Raw genomic sequence first — 16612 nt, forward strand, 5'->3', positions numbered from 1 at the left:
GTAGATGCTCTGCACTCAAGGAGTTTCTAAAAGCACTCCTTAATCCAACCGCTACCAGTTGGGGTTTATCAGATGTATTTTTGACAACAGTTTTGCAATGTTTATCTTTCCTCCCAATTAAACCTACACTGTGTTTTATACGTGACACAATGAAAACAGCAGTAGGTCCTGTGAAAACTTCATTCATTAAGGCTGGGAAAGACCTCTGAGCTCCCCACATCCAACCCCAGCCCACCCCACTGTGCTCACTGACCACATCCTGCAGTGCCACATCCCCACTGCTCTGAACAGCCCTTGGGATGGTGACCCCCCCACCTTCCTGCTCTGATGCCCTCCAGCAAACACCAACATCTATTGCCACCAAAGAAGCCACCAAACATGAGTCAGCCATGGGCTTTGCGTGGCCAAAACACAAAGCAATGAACTCATCACAGCATTCTTCATGTGAGAAAGGATCCCTGCAGTACAGCAGAGCTTTATAGAAGCCTTTTCTCAATCTAGCTGTACCAATCAGCTCAGCAGAATGATCTCAGACAGCTTTCAAATGACAGCAAAAGAAGAAAAAAAAAAGGTTGTGGAAACAATTTTGGGCCAAAAAAAAGCAGTTTGTAACACAGCCAGGCTCTTCCACACAACACATGCTGATGTCAGAGGGCTGAAGACACCGACAGGCCCAGCAGCTCCCAGCACCACCGCATTCCTCCTTGCTCAGAGTGGGCTGTGCAGGACAGTGCAGGTGCTGCCCTGCATCACTCCCAGCAATGGGAGCGGGCAGCCCGGCCCAGCAGCTCAAGGCTGGATGTGTTAATGAGCAGAGATTGGAAGAATTTCCCAATGGAAACATCACAACAAGACAAAGAGCATTTTAACCACGGCACGCCGGGCTCAAAGCATTCTGTGAGACAAGGGCTCTGCGCAATTCCTCTTCCACAAACCCCTGGCAATAGTTCCAGTTTAAAAACAGACGCAAGACTACTGCCTGGAAGTTACTTTACAACAGACCCAAGGAGACTTCAGGTCCCAGGAGCCACAGAGGCAGACACATCACTGCTACAGACATGGGCTTTGCAGGTGTTGGGTCAGAGTTACAGAATGTCCTGTGCCAGAGAAGCTCAGCTGGAAGTATGCTTCCTACCAACAGCAATGGGGTCCCTAACACCACAGCACCTCTGAGTCCAATCTGAACCACACAGAGGCTAATGCTGCTGGGAAGACAGCCTGGCTGCCACAGGGCAGGAGGGACAAAGGGGTCCAGCAACCACACAGAGCCATAGTTGTGGCACAGTGTCTGCGCTGTCAGACCCAAGGCAGCTATCTGAGCTCTGAGTCTGTCAGCCCTCACTGAAAACAGTTGTGGGCTTCTTCAAACCCTGCTGCCCACCCGCTTCCACAGAGCATCCCTCCCTGCCCATGGTCCTTGAAAAGAATGTCTGGAAGTGTTTGTATAGGACAGCTGAGCTCTAGGTGTCTGCAGCGCCAGGCCACCAAGTGAAGAGAGACAGGAATGCCAAATATTCCAGTTCCCCAAATGCACAAGACCAAATAAGGCCCATATGCCAAGAGAGTAAACAGAAGGCTGATCTACCAAGTTTGGGCAAATGTGATGCAGAGTTCCTCAGTGCTCCAGATTTTGTGCTGCACGATGAACTCAGTAACTCACCCCGCACACACTTACTTACAAAGGAAGTTCCCATTAACCCCCATCTATCTTCGTCCACTCAACTGCCTGGATGTCAGGAGCACACATCTGTGAAGTTCAGCCTTGAAACAGAACTATGGTCAAACCACTTCAGAAAGCAGACAGCTTACGTGAGACCGAGAAAAACCCAGCACTCCCCAGGATCGATGGAATCGCTGCCTCCTGAACTGACAGAGAAAGAGGCCATTGCTGGACACCGCCCTGGGGATGGCAAACCTGGATACAAAAAGGAAGAAAGAGACCCTGGAGTGGAGGAGTCACATCTGCATCACACCTTCCCTGCAGCTGCAATGAAATTCCTGCAGAAAACCTGCACTGGGGATCAGGAACCAGATGGAACCGAGCACTGAAACTAAATTAAACACCGATCTACAGCACAAATTGCTACATAAGTGACATTTATTAATGTTCTGCTATATTTACAGTTTTAACATAGTAAAACTCCAAAGTGAATCACCACTTGGCAGAAAGCACAAAAGTGGACATTAAATCTACATTTATAAAGCATCAGAATCTCTGCTAACACAAATTATAAAGGCAAGAGTTACAGGATGTTAGGAATCGTCTCAAAAGTCCCAAGCCAAAGAAAAAAAAACGGCCTTTATTTTGCAAGATATTCTTTATACAAAGTTGCAATGTGACCTTTCATCTTTACACTACCAACGTGTACTGTGAAAATTCCTATTTAGTCCAAAAAGTAGGTAGTACGAAAGTATACTACAACACTGAGAGTGTCATCGGCTGTTAAAAAATTAACACTTGTGCCACCTTCAAAAATCAGACTCCCTCCCCATTAATTACACCTCACTACTCCGTGCTGCAGAGCCCAGTTTCCCCTCTCAGACAGACAGCACAGGTGGCTGGTATGAAGCAGCAGAAAGGTGTGTAACCGTAGCGATGCCATCGCTTCAACTTTTGAGGTCATCCCTTCGGGGCAGTCAGTATCACACACACTGTACACCACAGACCAGAGTCCCAACCTGCCGCTAGGATGCAGAACGAAACAAAGCAAGCCTGTCCCCTGCTGGCTACGGGGCACAGCTCATGCTACCCAAATGACTACAGATACTAGATAAGGCCTTATTAGCACATCACAGACTCGACTGCAATAGCTTTTGCAAACATTAGCCACTAACGATTTAATGATTACAGAATTCCGCATTAATTATTAAAATTTTACACCTAGAAACAAATAGAAAGAAATGCTTCTCTTTTTTTTGTTTTCCAACAGTACTTTATTTATTTCTTTTAAAGCAGGTGACTATTTTTTTTCTTCTGTTTCAGAGTCTTGATTCACTTCCTGCAGGTGTCCTGTTACTTCTTGAGGGAGAATTCACTCACACAGGAAGACATTTGCCAGAAAACATCTGTTGGAGAAGGATATCAAATATTGAACCTATAGTTAGATCGCTATTTTAGATGGCAGTAGGATGTCGCTCACAAAGAGTGCAGGATATTGAGAGGCTTATAAAGAATCCCAGTACACAATGACATGGTCAAGACAAAAATGCCCATTCACTGCACCCTCCTCATCACGGCCTACAGCGGAAAGTTAACCTTAAAAACAACCAGATAGTGAAAATGCAGGTCTTCTGTGGTTTCCTTTCTCAGATGTCTGGATTAAAGATCTCCAGTGAAAGCACTTCCAGAAGGTGAGGGAGGCCATGTACCTCAGCATACCCAAAAGAGTGCTTTTTGAAAGCTCTCAGGTACCCAAAAGTAAATAAACAAAGATTTACAACAGAAGGCACCACAACTCCATCCTTACAAGCAAGGAGTTCAGAACAGTCTCCAAAATTATTTCAAATTCCGAATCATAGAATGACAGAATCGAGGACAAGGCCTCTGAAGCAAGAAGCCAGCTGGTTCCTATAATAAATGAACAAGTTTCATATAGAAGTAAAATCAAATTCAGTGAGGACAAACTACAGGTGACATGGCTGATGCTTAATGCTGGCACTGTGAGCACTCAACGAAGGGAAGTGATCCTCCTGGTGACTCAGCAGGAATTCCAGAGGATATTACAAAGCCTGGAGGTCAGCAGAAAAGCCCACTGGAACCCAGTCACTTTGTTAAACAGAACAGGAATACAAATAAATTGGCTGAAGATCTATTTTTATGCACTATCATCACCACACAAAGCTGCAAAGCACTGCACAATGCTTGTTCCATGTAGCGTGCTGCAGAACAGAAATTAAGCAGTCTTAAGCAGTTTGCAGCTTCTAATAAAAGGAAAGTGCATTTGGAAAATTAAGCCTTGGTTTCAAAATCTGAACAATGTAATGAGCCCAACTTAAAGCTGGGCTTTGTTTGGTCTCTTTATACTACAGTCCCAGCTGCAACTGCTTCAACCTTGTCTTGGGGAAATACGGTGTTATTACATATTTCTAAAGGGAGCATCATGTTGCACCCACCATCTGGGAAGCAAACTATTCCAGGATTTCCGTCCCCTCAGGGAGGGACAGTTAATGCAAGGCCATTATCTGCTGTAAGCAGGAAGTTATGCTATAAGGGTTTGACTTCTTAAGCCTTTCTTTAAAGTCCCATTAGGAAGGGAGCAACGTCAAAGTTCAGCCTTAAAGAAAAGACTTTCAGGCATTCAGGCTTTTGGAAAATGCTCAGGTAGGGCAGCATGCTCAAGTACACAGGAGTGATTTTCAAAGAGAAATGGTGTGTGAGGATTGAATTTCTTCAAGAACTTGGCACAAAATTCAGAGGGCACACAAAACTCAGACACGCTGTTCTTTTTGGTACACAAGCCAGACTGGCACAGGGTTTTTTTAACCACATTTTGAGACCCCTGTTCATGTGCAGAACATACCATGTGTAGAACATACCATGTGTTTCAGGCACGTCACTCATTCAGAAAGACACGCCTGTCAAACACAGCACAAGGCCAGGATGCTGTTTGTACAACTCAAATCTAATGAATTCAAAAATTCTTCTAAGGAAAAACTCGAGAAGAAATGCCAAATATTCCTCTGTTCCCCACCAAGACAGTCTGGATGCTGTCCCTCTGTAGAAACAGGGGCTGTGTGTGGGATACCAAGAAACAACTGTTTGCTGCTGCCTTGCATTCTAAGAATTCTGATGCAAAGGAAAGTCACTAAATTAAGTTTAAAATGAAACAGAACAAATCCACAAAAGCAGAAAGTTTACCTTTAGTAAATAAAGAGAACTCTGGTTCTGGGGAGAGTGGAAAAAGTATCAGGCATCTTCCTAACTTTTGCATAATTAATAAATCCTCTGAGAAACAGCAGAAAACCTAGATGGAAGAAACACATTTGTGCAGTTAATAAAGATTTTGCTTCTGCAATTAGAGAAGGAGCAGATCAACTCACTGTTAATAGCAGAGAATCACCTGAGTTGCTGGGATACACAACAGCTGTCTGAATACAAGAACTTTTCCTGTATCACCTCATCTTTCAAGACTGCACAGTCTCAAAAATCAAACCTTCCTTAGCCCATCACAAAACCTCTTGCCCAAAATTAGACCTAGCGCTTAGATTAGATCTAGTCACTTCCATTGGAGAAAAAAAAATGGAAGAAAGGTCACAACTCACTCAACAACTGATACAACATCAGTTACTACAAATACAAACATTTTTCTCTTCTTTTTTCTTTCCAATTGATAAACAGGGCACCACTACCCAGAATTACAACAAAAAAACAGTGCTTGTGTATACCTCTAACATCTAGAATGCATGCAGGAAAAGTACCCTGAGGGTTTCACATCTACATGTACATATTTTAGTAGCCAGTACTGTTGTGCTTGTAAAGTGCAGTAAGGCCTTTGTAGAGTTCTAAGTACACACTCCTTCACCCCAGAACAAAACACTTACCTAGTACAAGGAACACCCACCAAAGCCAATACTGACCATCAAAGTAACCAGGAAAATAGGTGGAGAACTGGAAAGAAAAAAAACAACAAAAAAGCCCACACAAATTAGAGCACGCAACAGTGTCTTTACCTAATGTATTTTCAAGCTGCCTGCATATGCAGTCTCTAGTAAGGAAAATAAAAGAGTAAGGAAAATAAAAGCTTCTTGTCACCTGCTGCCTGTGTCACATGCATGTCACACCAGAGGGCACCCGCGAGCCGCTCCAGACATGTGACTGTGCCACTGCCTCTTCCTCCAGCAAAAAAACAAACCTCAGACTCCCACATCTCCAAATCCCTGTCTCTCTCTTCTCATCGGTTATGCTCACACTTTAGAGATCATTACATTTTCAAAGCAGCACCTAAAGAACATCATACAAGCAAGATGCATCGCTAAACTGACTGTAGGGCATGCTTTATCCAGATAACTATTTTATGAAGATCCGATCACTGTCAACGCCCAACACACACAAACACAATCTGATGTGGCTCTGCCTGACAGATATACTTGATGTGCAATTTGTGATCTCCTTTATTATAATAATAATCCCATCATCTGAGCACGTGAACAGGACAGAATGACAATAAAGCTCTGTCCTCAGTGAACAAGAAGCTCAAAATCCATTTCAGCTTAAAAAAAGCTAAATTTGCCACAAATAACATTTATAAAAGTAAAATAAAAGTGAGTCAGGAAAGAAAACAGTACCAGTACGTGTTTCTGCACAACACAACTTACCCTGACAATAAGGATCCACTTGATAAGAGACAGACCAAATCCAGAAATGGCCCCATACCGTCCTGCAGCTGAAGTAGTCAGACAGAAAGACAGGAAAAATCCAATCCAGTTGAAGAGGAATGCCACTAAGAAAGGAAGAGAAGCAGATCAAGTCCTCTTTATATATCAAGAAGGTGGGGGGAGGGAAAAAAGCATAAAAACCTTAAAATTGGCACACACCATTTTTTTTGGTGCCTCATAAACTTAAGTGTGAAAATAACTGCAGCTATTTTAGGTTGCTGACTTACAAAAGGAAGCTGCACCGTGTACTTACTGAAGAAAGTTAGCATAAAAATGCCATCATTTCCTATCCTCAGCTGGTCGCTGTCATCAAAGTCATCCCGTGTCACAAAGTCCTCCTCCTGCAAATCAAAGGGAAAGGCAACACAAACGCATTTAAGTCAGTCCAATCCATACAGCAAACCCACATCTGCTGCTGCTTCTTCAAGACAGGGTCAGCAAAGCACACAGCCCTCAAGAAGCAGCATGCAATAGAGGGATACAGAATGCTCAGTTTACACTCAAAGAAACTCCTTTTGGGGAAAATATTCCTAAATCTCAGAACGCTACAAAAGCAAGCAGAGAAAAACCCCAAGGCACGCTATATTAAATCTTAGCAGTGTTTTTTATTTCTTAATACAGGCACGTTCTTCTTCTCACTAAAAGAACTCCCCTACTCATTAGGAAAATGACACTCCTCACCTGAACCAAGTAATTTGGCTTCCATAAAGAACTATCAGGAAATGTGGGCATTTCATGCTATTGGGGTGGGGGACCATGCTGAACAAAATGTAGTGTTGACAAAGGAAATTTTAAATGAAATGTATTCTGACAGAGGGAATGGTCTTCTCATCCTTGCATCAGCTGAACTGCTGTCTCTGAAGTCAGCTAAGCAAGCAGCAGGAGCATTGAGAGTAGATACATGAGATGGCTGAATAATTAATCCTAAATCCCTTTTTAAAAGAACAAAACAAACAAAAAAAACAACCCAACCCAGTACGCAGAGATACAGCACACCACCTCTGTCAGCTTGCCAAACTAATCTGGATAGCATTACTTCAGAGCTGCCCAGAGGAAAATTTAAAACCTCACACCTCAGAACTCTTGGGAGTGTGTGGTACCACTGCCCCAAAAGGCTGAAAAACAAAAGGCGGGACACTTGATAAGCAGGACTTGAAAGAGAAATCCTACACAGGAGATGTGAAGGACATACAGGCAGCCAAGTGTACTCACTCTTCCAGGAACCAAGGGAATTGTGGCTTCAGCCTTGGTTCTCTCTGCCTCATCATAACTAGGAAGTGTTGTGGCCACGTTGTAAGATGGAGGCTTCGGAAATCCTGATTCATCCTTGTAGTCAAAATAAGCTGCAAAGCAAAAGTTATACAGCAGGTAACCTGTCTGCTCAATAACTCAATGCTGGGAACAAGAAGCATTTCAGAAGCCCTCAAAAAACCTCAGTATCCCAACTGTTAAGCTCCCATCTCCTCCCCACCCTTTTAGCCTCCTGCCATCCCAGAATAAAAAGTGAAAAACACAGGAACATCTTATCTCATACAAAGTCATACTTTAACAAGCCCAGCTCTACTTATTTTTGAAGCAATGACACACACGTCTGTCCTTCAATAAAACAGAAGTAGTTTTATTTATGAATCCCAACAGTCTGAATGAGTCAAAAGAAGAATCACTCTGAGCCTCAGACTGCTGGCAAGAAATGTTTCCAGAGAAAGACTCCTAATAGTTTGGGGTTTTTTGATGCAGGACTGGGACAAAAAAAAAATCAAAGCACATTTTTGAGCCCCAATCTCTTAGGCACACCAAGGAATCAGACTGATAGAGGCATCTTTACAATGAGTGTGCTGAGGCAGGATATCCAACAGTCAGCTTTAGAAACACAGCCATACAACTTCTAGCCAAAGCTGGCTATTGGAGATACTGACTCACATTTGATTCGCAAATCTTCATTAAAGTTGACTACAGAAGTTGTGGAGGGGAAAAATGAAAAGATTTACCTAGGCTAAAGCTCACCAATACAGAACCAGCACATAACGAGAATCTCTTCTGCTCAAAGCTATCAGTGAGTTATATGACAGTATGATGATTCAGAAGAAGTGTAACCTTATGACCAAGTTCTTAGTTACTGAAAACTGCAGAAATCGTGAATTCTTTAATCCCTTTTAAGTAACAAGTTCTTTTTGGAAGGAGTACAGTAGACAAATAACAAGAGGGAACCACAAAGCCTCACAGCACTTTGACTTTAACTGCCTTCAATCAACCCAGAACACTGTGCAATGTAACTGAACAGCACTTTACAGGATGACATCAGACGAATGCAGCCAAAATGCATATTCTAAACCACAAGCAACAATAGCATCTCTAGATCAATTGTGATCCTTTGTCGCCTTGGTAAGGATAATGCAATGCCATCTGTCAATATGGAGAACAATTAAGGAGGTAAGAAAGAACAACAGAGTAAACCCAGCTCTTTCCCTTCTGCTGCACTTACCTGTATTCTCTGCAGAAATGCTGCTGTAGGGCGGAGGGGCATCACTGACCACTGGTGCAGCCTCACCGGGCTCCTCTTCGTTCTGCAGCTGAACAGACCACACACAAGAGGTTAATTGGGTGCCCCACAATCTGTGGAGCTGCCCCCTGAATTTTTAACTGCAGTGGCTCTCTTCTGGAACAAAACAGATCTGTGGCAATGTGGAGCAACTCAAGCAGTTGCTCGCTTTGCTCCAAAGAGCTCCCATTTGACTTAAAAGCACAGTAAAATGAAGCCATGATTTCATACCCTCACACATCCGGCCTTCAGCCTAGTACAGCATACACCTTCTCAGTACCTCTCAATTTCCCCAGCACCTCCCAAGGATCCTCAGCTCACACAAGTTAAGAGCTGCAATTGCATCTGCTGAGGAAATAGCAGGAGACATCAACAAAAGATTGCACTGCTGCCTCTGGTTTCGCAGCAGACACATGACACAAGTAAATATGACTCTTGCAATTTCCCCTCACCTTTTCACACCGTATGACTTCACAGAAGACTGTGTGCTTTATGCACTGTGCTTCCCACATTCACACAGCTTGGAAAAAAAAACCCTGCAGCTTATCAGCAATAACACAGCATCCCCTGCATGAACCAGGTATGCCAACTGCAGCTTTGATCAGAGAAGATGACAAAGGCAAACCAGACAGGCTGAAAGCAGAACACACCAGAACAGAGTTTACAAATCAGCCGCTACCTAATTTATTTTCTTGTTCCACTTCTCATCAAAAAAGAAATTAACTTTTTACACAGAAAGAAGATTCATTTCAGAAAAGCATGTTGGGACTGAGCCTTCACAAGGAGATGCCATGCTCCTCTGTAACCAGCACTATGCAACAGCACTCCTGCAGCTCCTCCAGTAACATCTTCAGCCACTCCTCCTGCACATTGGCTCTAATGTACTTGGAGCCATTTGCTTCCTTCTCTTTGGAGAGATGCTTCTGGCATCTTCTGAAGTTGGCACTCAAATCCTTGCCAAGCATTTATCGCTCAGGGAGCTGGCAGCACTGTTTTGCCTGTACAGCTTACCAGGAAAACTAAAAACCAACCCACATGCGTAAAAGAAGGTCTCACTCTACACCTAACTGCGCCGCACATTCTTCTATTTTTTTCCTTTTGATAGTTCAGATCAAAGGCTCAGACTACATCCACATCCACGGTGAAAGTCAAAGCCCAAACCTCTTCAGTTAGACACAATTCATTGGACACCTGCTTGAACTGCATGACACTCCATTCCAGTGAGCTGAAGAGCATCCACTGCTCGTTTTCCCATCCACCAACTGGACAGCTGCACACCCTGGCCGGCTGCACACTCGTGTGCACATGGAACACTTAACCAAGGGTCCAAGGGCCGCTGCCACCTCCCTGCTGACTGCTGCGTCATGCAGGAGGAGGCAAGCTGGACTTACTGCTAGCTCCAAACCACCACAGTTCAAGTAATGGCATAAAACACGCAGTTACTGTTACTTTGTAAAACTGAGCTAGAGGCTCTAGAAGGTACGCAGTTATAGGAAACAGATTTTCCTTTTAATGGACAAGGTACACAAATGCCTTCCAGCCTTTTTAATGATTCCAGGCATCTAAAATTCAACTAAGTGCTTATTAGCAAAACAGTGAGGGTTCATGTGACAGGAAGAATGAATCATCAGGTCTCACGTGGCACAACACGGCAGTGCTGCACTTGCCTTGCATTTTCCACCCAGGCCAAGGCGGGCACCCAGCATGCACAGCACAGTGCCGTGGGGGGGCTGCAGGCAACCTCCCTCTGCACTGCTGCTGGAAGCCTTCGGATCCCAGAGAATCTGACTGAAGCTGGGTTTGACTACAGTCTGTTTTGCTGAAGCTGACAGGTGTTCTTTCTCTGCTTCTCAGATGGAGCTTAGCTTTGAAAGTGTGAATCTCCTATTTGCTGCACCAAAAGTAGGCCGTATTTACAGCAGTGTATGCACTTATTAAAACAAGAGCTCGGCTGAGATTAATTTTTCATCTGATTACCAAACATCAGGAAGTTGTCTGATGGAACAGGGTAAGACTCAGGGACATTTACTTCCCAACCAACAACAGCCAGCAGCAGTGCAGCTCTGAGCAGGGTGCTGCTGCTGTGCCACTTTCCCAGTGTAGGCACATCACGTGCACATACAACAGCACTAAAGCTCTAAACTTACAAAACGTTTTCAAATGTTTCCATGCAAATTTGTTCCCTCTTCCAAACTGTGTACGCTCAGCACGCTGCCTGCTGGCATTGCTTTGCATCTTGTTATTAAACCTCCCCTCCGCCCAAGTCCTCAGGAGGAATGTCTGCACGTAGCCCATCACCAGCTTCATCTCAGCCATGAGTGCCAGCAATGCATCAGCTCAGCGGTGTTCCCTGCGTTTCAGTTCTGATCTCACGTGCTGGCACACAAGGTAGTGCTGCACAAAATCCTACTGAGGAAGCTGAGCGAAGGCAGCCCCGATCCGGTCTCATTTTTGTTGTTACTATGGTTTCTGTGGGATTTCAGAAAGGCGGCTGATTAGGTTAATAGCAACAAAGGAATCAATATAGATACACTTATTTTTTAAAAGGTGGCAGGGCTGATTTTTCAGAACAATGGGATCACAACATCTGCAAATGAATACAAATGAATACAGTACTAAATGCTAACTAGATCATCTTTAAGACCCCTTCCAACTTAAGGCAAAAAAAACACCCCAAACCTATGTCATCACTAAAATAGGGAGTACTCCAGCAAGTCAACTTTCTAATCTGATTTCAACTCCCCTTACGTTTCTCCTTTTGTATCTTTAGCCTTTGGGATACAAATAAAAGCCTCTGCTCAGTCCAAAGATACCTCCTTTTACTCAGCTACATTTCCCCAACACTGATTTGAAATCCTGACTTTTACCCAGTCCTGTCTCAAATTCCTCTAACTTAATATCAGCTTAGTAATCAGCGGGAGTAACAATAAGCTACGAGACAAGCCAACCCACACACACCAGCCCTTGGCAGCCCCTCTCCTCGAGGAGCAAGTAACTCTTTTCTCCCTGAAGCTCTCACAGGTCATTGAACTGCATTACAGTGGCAGCATGGATCTCCTCATCATACTTACACCTGGAGGTGCACACCACAAGGACAGAAGGCCCTTCCCTTGTGCTACACGTTTGGGCTGCGGAGCCGTGCCTTGCACCAAGCTGCATGCATCAAGCACTGCTCAGCACAGCTGCAGCCCTCCAAAATACCATCCATGGCCACCAACGCGCTGCTCCTCACCGACTTACCAGAGAAACACCCCCAGAGCTGCAAAGCACGGCTCCCGTTCCCCCACCCCTGCTCACCCAGAGCACTGTGCTGCCTTGCCTGAGCTACCAAGAAGCACGCCTGCCAGAACACACCTCTGTTGGGACTGTCCTTATGCCTACATATTCAGTGGCTCAGTACAAAAGAAGCTGGTTTCCATATTAGGGAGCTGGAATTACCTTTCATGCACCTAACAAAGCACAAAGCCTCGCTGCAATACTTAGGACCGTATTACCATCTTTCTGGACACTAATGCATCACAGAAAGAATTCAGCCCAACTAAGAGTCCAGCACAATCCTGATACCTGAGATAACAGTTAAAACAGACATTTGCCTGCAAGGCTGTGTTCTACTGTCACACAAGCTTTGCAATGATGCTGGACTGCAGCTGTAGCACTGTCTGTCCCAAATCCTTTAACCTTTACAGAATGAATTTATTTTAATTCCATAACTACCTTTTTACACAGAATCACCAAAACCTTCCAAACCCACCTGGGAGGTATGGCTGCCTGCAGAAGCTGCTGTTTCAGAACAAAGCAGTATCTATCTACCAAGAGCCAGCTGGAATGACTGCCGTGTTGCACAGAGGCAGCACAGCTTCACCCCAAATCCTGGCTCCCACCAGGTGCAGAGCAACAGGAGCAGTGGTGTGGGAAAACTCCGTGACTTATTTCTGTAAGTCCCTACTATTCTTATGTCAAAGGACACCACTGTTCTACTCATCTGGGTGCACAAAAGAGAAAAGAAGAAAACAACCTGCCCTTTCTTTATCTCCCTATCATTCTTACCAATTGCAGCTATCTTCAGGCAGCACATCTTCTGCAAGCAACAAACGGCTCACCAAAGAAATGAAAAGCCACTAACATCACTAATTCTATCTGCTAACGTTACCAGATATGGGATATTCTGCACACCCACTGCAACTGAAAAATTAAAGACGAGCTTAATGCAAGCACAAGCTGGTAACTGACGTCTCCTTCCCTATTTCACCTCAGCCTTCCCAGGCAGAACGCAAGCACTGCAGTCCTCTGTGGATTCCAAATGTACTCACTCTCCTATCTTAGGCAGCATATTTCTTCTGCAGTTCCACCAAAAGAAAACCAAACAAACGGAGAAATCTTTCTTCTTTACATTTCCCATAGACGCCTCCCATAACGAAATGATTCATGATCCATGTAAGCCTTCAACAAGTGGAACTGGAAGAAATACCACTTAAAAAGGAATCTGTTTGTATTATTTAACACACCCACCATTTTCTAGGTGGGTTTACATTACTCATATACATCACATATATCTTCAAATGCTTCCAGTAAAAAGCAGTTAACACGGAGTGTAAATAAACCTATTAAAAGCCTAAGTATTTTTTCCAGAACAGAGGCTACTTTCAGCTCTAAGCACAAAATACAGCTCTGCCACTGAGCTCCCAGTCCAGGGGATGCGCTCAAAAGGATTTAGGCCACCTAAACCCAGCAACATCCTGCATAGCCTTCCCAAAAGCAAGTCCAAACAGCAACGGCATCAGCCACAGTCCTTCTGGGACATGGACTGCTGCATGCTGCAGCCTGCCCTGCTCCCCAGCACCCCATCCCGCCTCTCACAGCCTGCACCAAGGGACAGAACCAGCCGCCCCGCCGCTCCCAGCTCACACCCCCAGCACAGCAGGGCACACATCCTTCCATGGGTTTTGCCTTAGCTCCATTTGTGCTTCCTCAGTGCGTTCAGCCAAACCGCCATAGCGTTCAGAAGCATAATCGCAAGCTATTTTCTGTTAGATTACCTAATGCCTGAATAAAGCACGAGGGCTGAAGATTATAGAAAACAAATCACGTGCCATAAGCACCCCTTTAACACAGCACATACAGAGGAACAGACACAGGTGGTGGAACAGGCTGCTGGGGGATGCACAGCCCATGCGCCCACATAGGCCTGCAAGGAAGAAACACTCGGGTTTTGAACTCAGCTGCTTATTTATTTCTGTTGTCCTCTGTGCTCAGCTTCTTCTGTTCTTTGAGAACACACACACAGGGGATCCCACCTCGCACGCTCTGTTCCCACGCACACAGCTCTGTGCACAAAACCCCACGGGGATGGATGTCAAACTGCCACACAGACAGGGCAGCACATTCAGCCCAATTGTGGGATAATTCAGCCACCAGTGACACATCACCCCCTCCCAAAAATAAATGTTCTCCAGATTTATAATGTTCGGTTCTATTTCACTGCTTCATACTCCAGTAACTTAAAAGATTAAATGGGCGTATTGGTAATTTCCACACACTGCCTACACTTACAGATCTGCATCCAACTCCAGCCCTTACAGCTGCCAATTCTTTAGACGCTCCACTGGCAGAAATTACATTTGTGAGTTGGACATCAGTATCTAAAAACCCTGACATGTTCACGTTGGAGAGGTTCCCCCACCCTCTCATCTCCCCTTCATACAAACATCAGCTCTGTATCTCCAGTTTCACAGCTCGCAGGGATTTTCCAGAGCAGTGCAAGCATTAGAAACCAATAACGTGCTTTACAACAACACGAATACCAGAGTTCTGACAGAGGGCAAGGGGGAGGAAAAGCAACTTTTAAGCAGCCCAACAAAGTAATTCCATCTGTATGTTTCTCATCCTGCACTCAATTACAGCTGTCTTTCCCTGGGACCTCATCTTTAGCAGAACGAATCCTCTGGGGCACAGACTGCCTCTCTAATCTCTGCTGTACCACGCAGTGCTGCGCTCTACAGCAGTAACAGCGTCTGTTATGTGTCTGCCCCACGTGTGAGTGAGACCTGGTGAAATGACAGCTTCCCATATTTCTCTCTAAGGCAATCAGCGGTGTTCTTATCACTCAGGCCTGGAGTGCCACCAAGAACAAGGCGGGAGCATCCTTCAGCGCTTGCTGTCACATATCTTCATGTGCTCAAAACGACAGGACACAAAACCAGATCCCTCTGTAAATGACATTTATGAGGAGGATTCTCAGGGCTGACAGACAGGCAATTAGCAAAGAAACCTGCTTATTTGTAGCCAACATGATTGAGAAAAGCAACAAAGAGATTTGTCTTCACTAGTGAAGACATTTGTGTTCCACAGGAAAAAAAATAGCAAGTTTGACTCAACTTTTACAAACCTAGTGTGTCAAAACCAGTGACATCCAGCCACAAGGATGAGACCAACGCTCTGTCCTAAGAGAAGCTGCACCTGGTATTGTGAGGAGAACGGCACCAAACTGCCACCACAACAAAGCCACCGCACAGCGGTATCTCCGAGGAGCACCAACAGCAGGCCACGCTTATGGGGAGTTTCTCTCCCTCACCGTTAGCAGCGAGCTCTCCACTCCGCAGGCCGGAGCAGCTCACACCGCCCGCTGCTTCTTGGTGGCCGGGATGGGTTCCTGTCCTTCGGGAGGCAGGGAAGGAAGAACGCACCGAGCGCACCTGGGAGCTGTGTAAGCACACAGCCCGGCCTGGAGGGATTTCGACCTGAGCCGGAGAGCGCCGCGCTGAACGCACGGAACAAAATTAACGCTCGTTTCAACACGACACGAGTTCGCTGCTGGGAAGAATCAGCGCGGAGCCGGCCGAGCCGCAGAGCGCAGCCCCGCGGGGCACGGCGGGCCGCGGCGGAAGGACGGCATCCCGGCAAGGTCACCGCGCGGCCCCGGGGAGGGGCGGGGCTCCTCCGCCAGCAGCCCGGCCGTGCCCGCGCCTCGCCCCGCCGACCCTCGTCCCGCAGCGTCCCGCGGCCTCCGGAGCCCGGATCGACGCCGAGGCCCCGCGGCCTCCGAACGGACCCCCCCGCCGCCGCTCCCGCACGGCCTAAGGAGCCCCTCCGCCCCTCACCTGCTGGTAGCGGCCGCTGCTAGGCTCGGCGGCCGCCATGGCGCTGGGAGGGCGAGTGCTGAGCAGGCGGCGGGGGCTCGGCGCTGCCCGGCCGCCTCCCGACGGAAGCTGCTGAGGCGGAGGCCGCGCAGCCGAGGCCTCTTCGCTTGCGACTCCGCTCCCGCCCTCCCTCTGCCCGTCACGCTCGGTCGCGCCCTCCTCCCGCCCCGCCCCGCCCCGCCCCGCCGGCAGCCGGAGGCCTCGGGCCCGAGCGGAGCGGGCTGGGCTGCTGGGCCGGGTGGAGCTGGGAGTGCTGTGCAGGGGAGATTTGTCACTAGCAATCCGAAAATTCATGGCACCCCGTGCTGGAGATGGGGGCCGCCTTCACAGCCCGCTGGGACCAGGATGTGCGGATTGCCGCTGCCCTGGAGCTGGTCACAGAATCACAGAGCAGAGAGAGTTGGAACAGACCCACAAGGATCGCCGAGACCGGCCCCTGGGTCCACACAGGGCCACCCAAAGCCGAACCCGTGTCTGAGAGCACTGTCCGAACTCTTCCTGAGCTCGGCAGCCCCGATGCCATCACCATGCCATGTCCCAGGGCTGTACCACCCTCTCTGTT

At 46.6% G+C, this 16612-nt stretch overlaps 1 protein-coding gene across 1 annotated transcript; it reads right to left on the reverse strand.

Annotated features, from left to right (window-relative positions):
- Positions 1-2080: 2080 nt before the first annotated feature.
- On the reverse strand, positions 2081-16359 carry NDFIP1 (Nedd4 family interacting protein 1). The gene is made up of 8 exons (XM_072348542.1): positions 16012-16359; positions 8858-8945; positions 7588-7718; positions 6629-6716; positions 6316-6440; positions 5542-5608; positions 4859-4964; positions 2081-3066 (listed from the first exon to the last, which is right to left on the reverse strand). Exons 1-7 carry the CDS (start codon positions 16342-16344, stop codon positions 4861-4863), a joined length of 936 nt encoding a protein of 311 aa, XP_072204643.1. The 5' UTR covers positions 16345-16359; the 3' UTR covers positions 2081-3066; positions 4859-4860.
- Positions 16360-16612: the final 253 nt, after the last annotated feature.

This window comes from Excalfactoria chinensis, chromosome 13 (genome assembly GCF_039878825.1).
Source record: "Excalfactoria chinensis isolate bCotChi1 chromosome 13, bCotChi1.hap2, whole genome shotgun sequence".
NCBI lineage: Eukaryota > Metazoa > Chordata > Aves > Galliformes > Phasianidae > Excalfactoria > Excalfactoria chinensis.

What these genes read in the sequence shown, in the direction of transcription:
- NDFIP1 (XM_072348542.1), bottom strand. Translation starts at nt 16,344, where the DNA reads ATGAATTTTCGGATTGCTAGTGACAAATCTCCCCTGCACAGCACTCCC. An exon ending in GCAGCGGCCGCTACCAGCAG is followed by an intron (nt 8,946 to 16,011) that starts GTGAGGGGCGGA and finishes TGGTCTGTTCAG; the next exon opens with CTGCAGAACGAAGAGGAGCC. An exon ending in TTTTATGCTAACTTTCTTCA is followed by an intron (nt 6,441 to 6,628) that starts GTAAGTACACGG and finishes TTCCTTTCTTAG; the next exon opens with TGGCATTCCTCTTCAACTGG.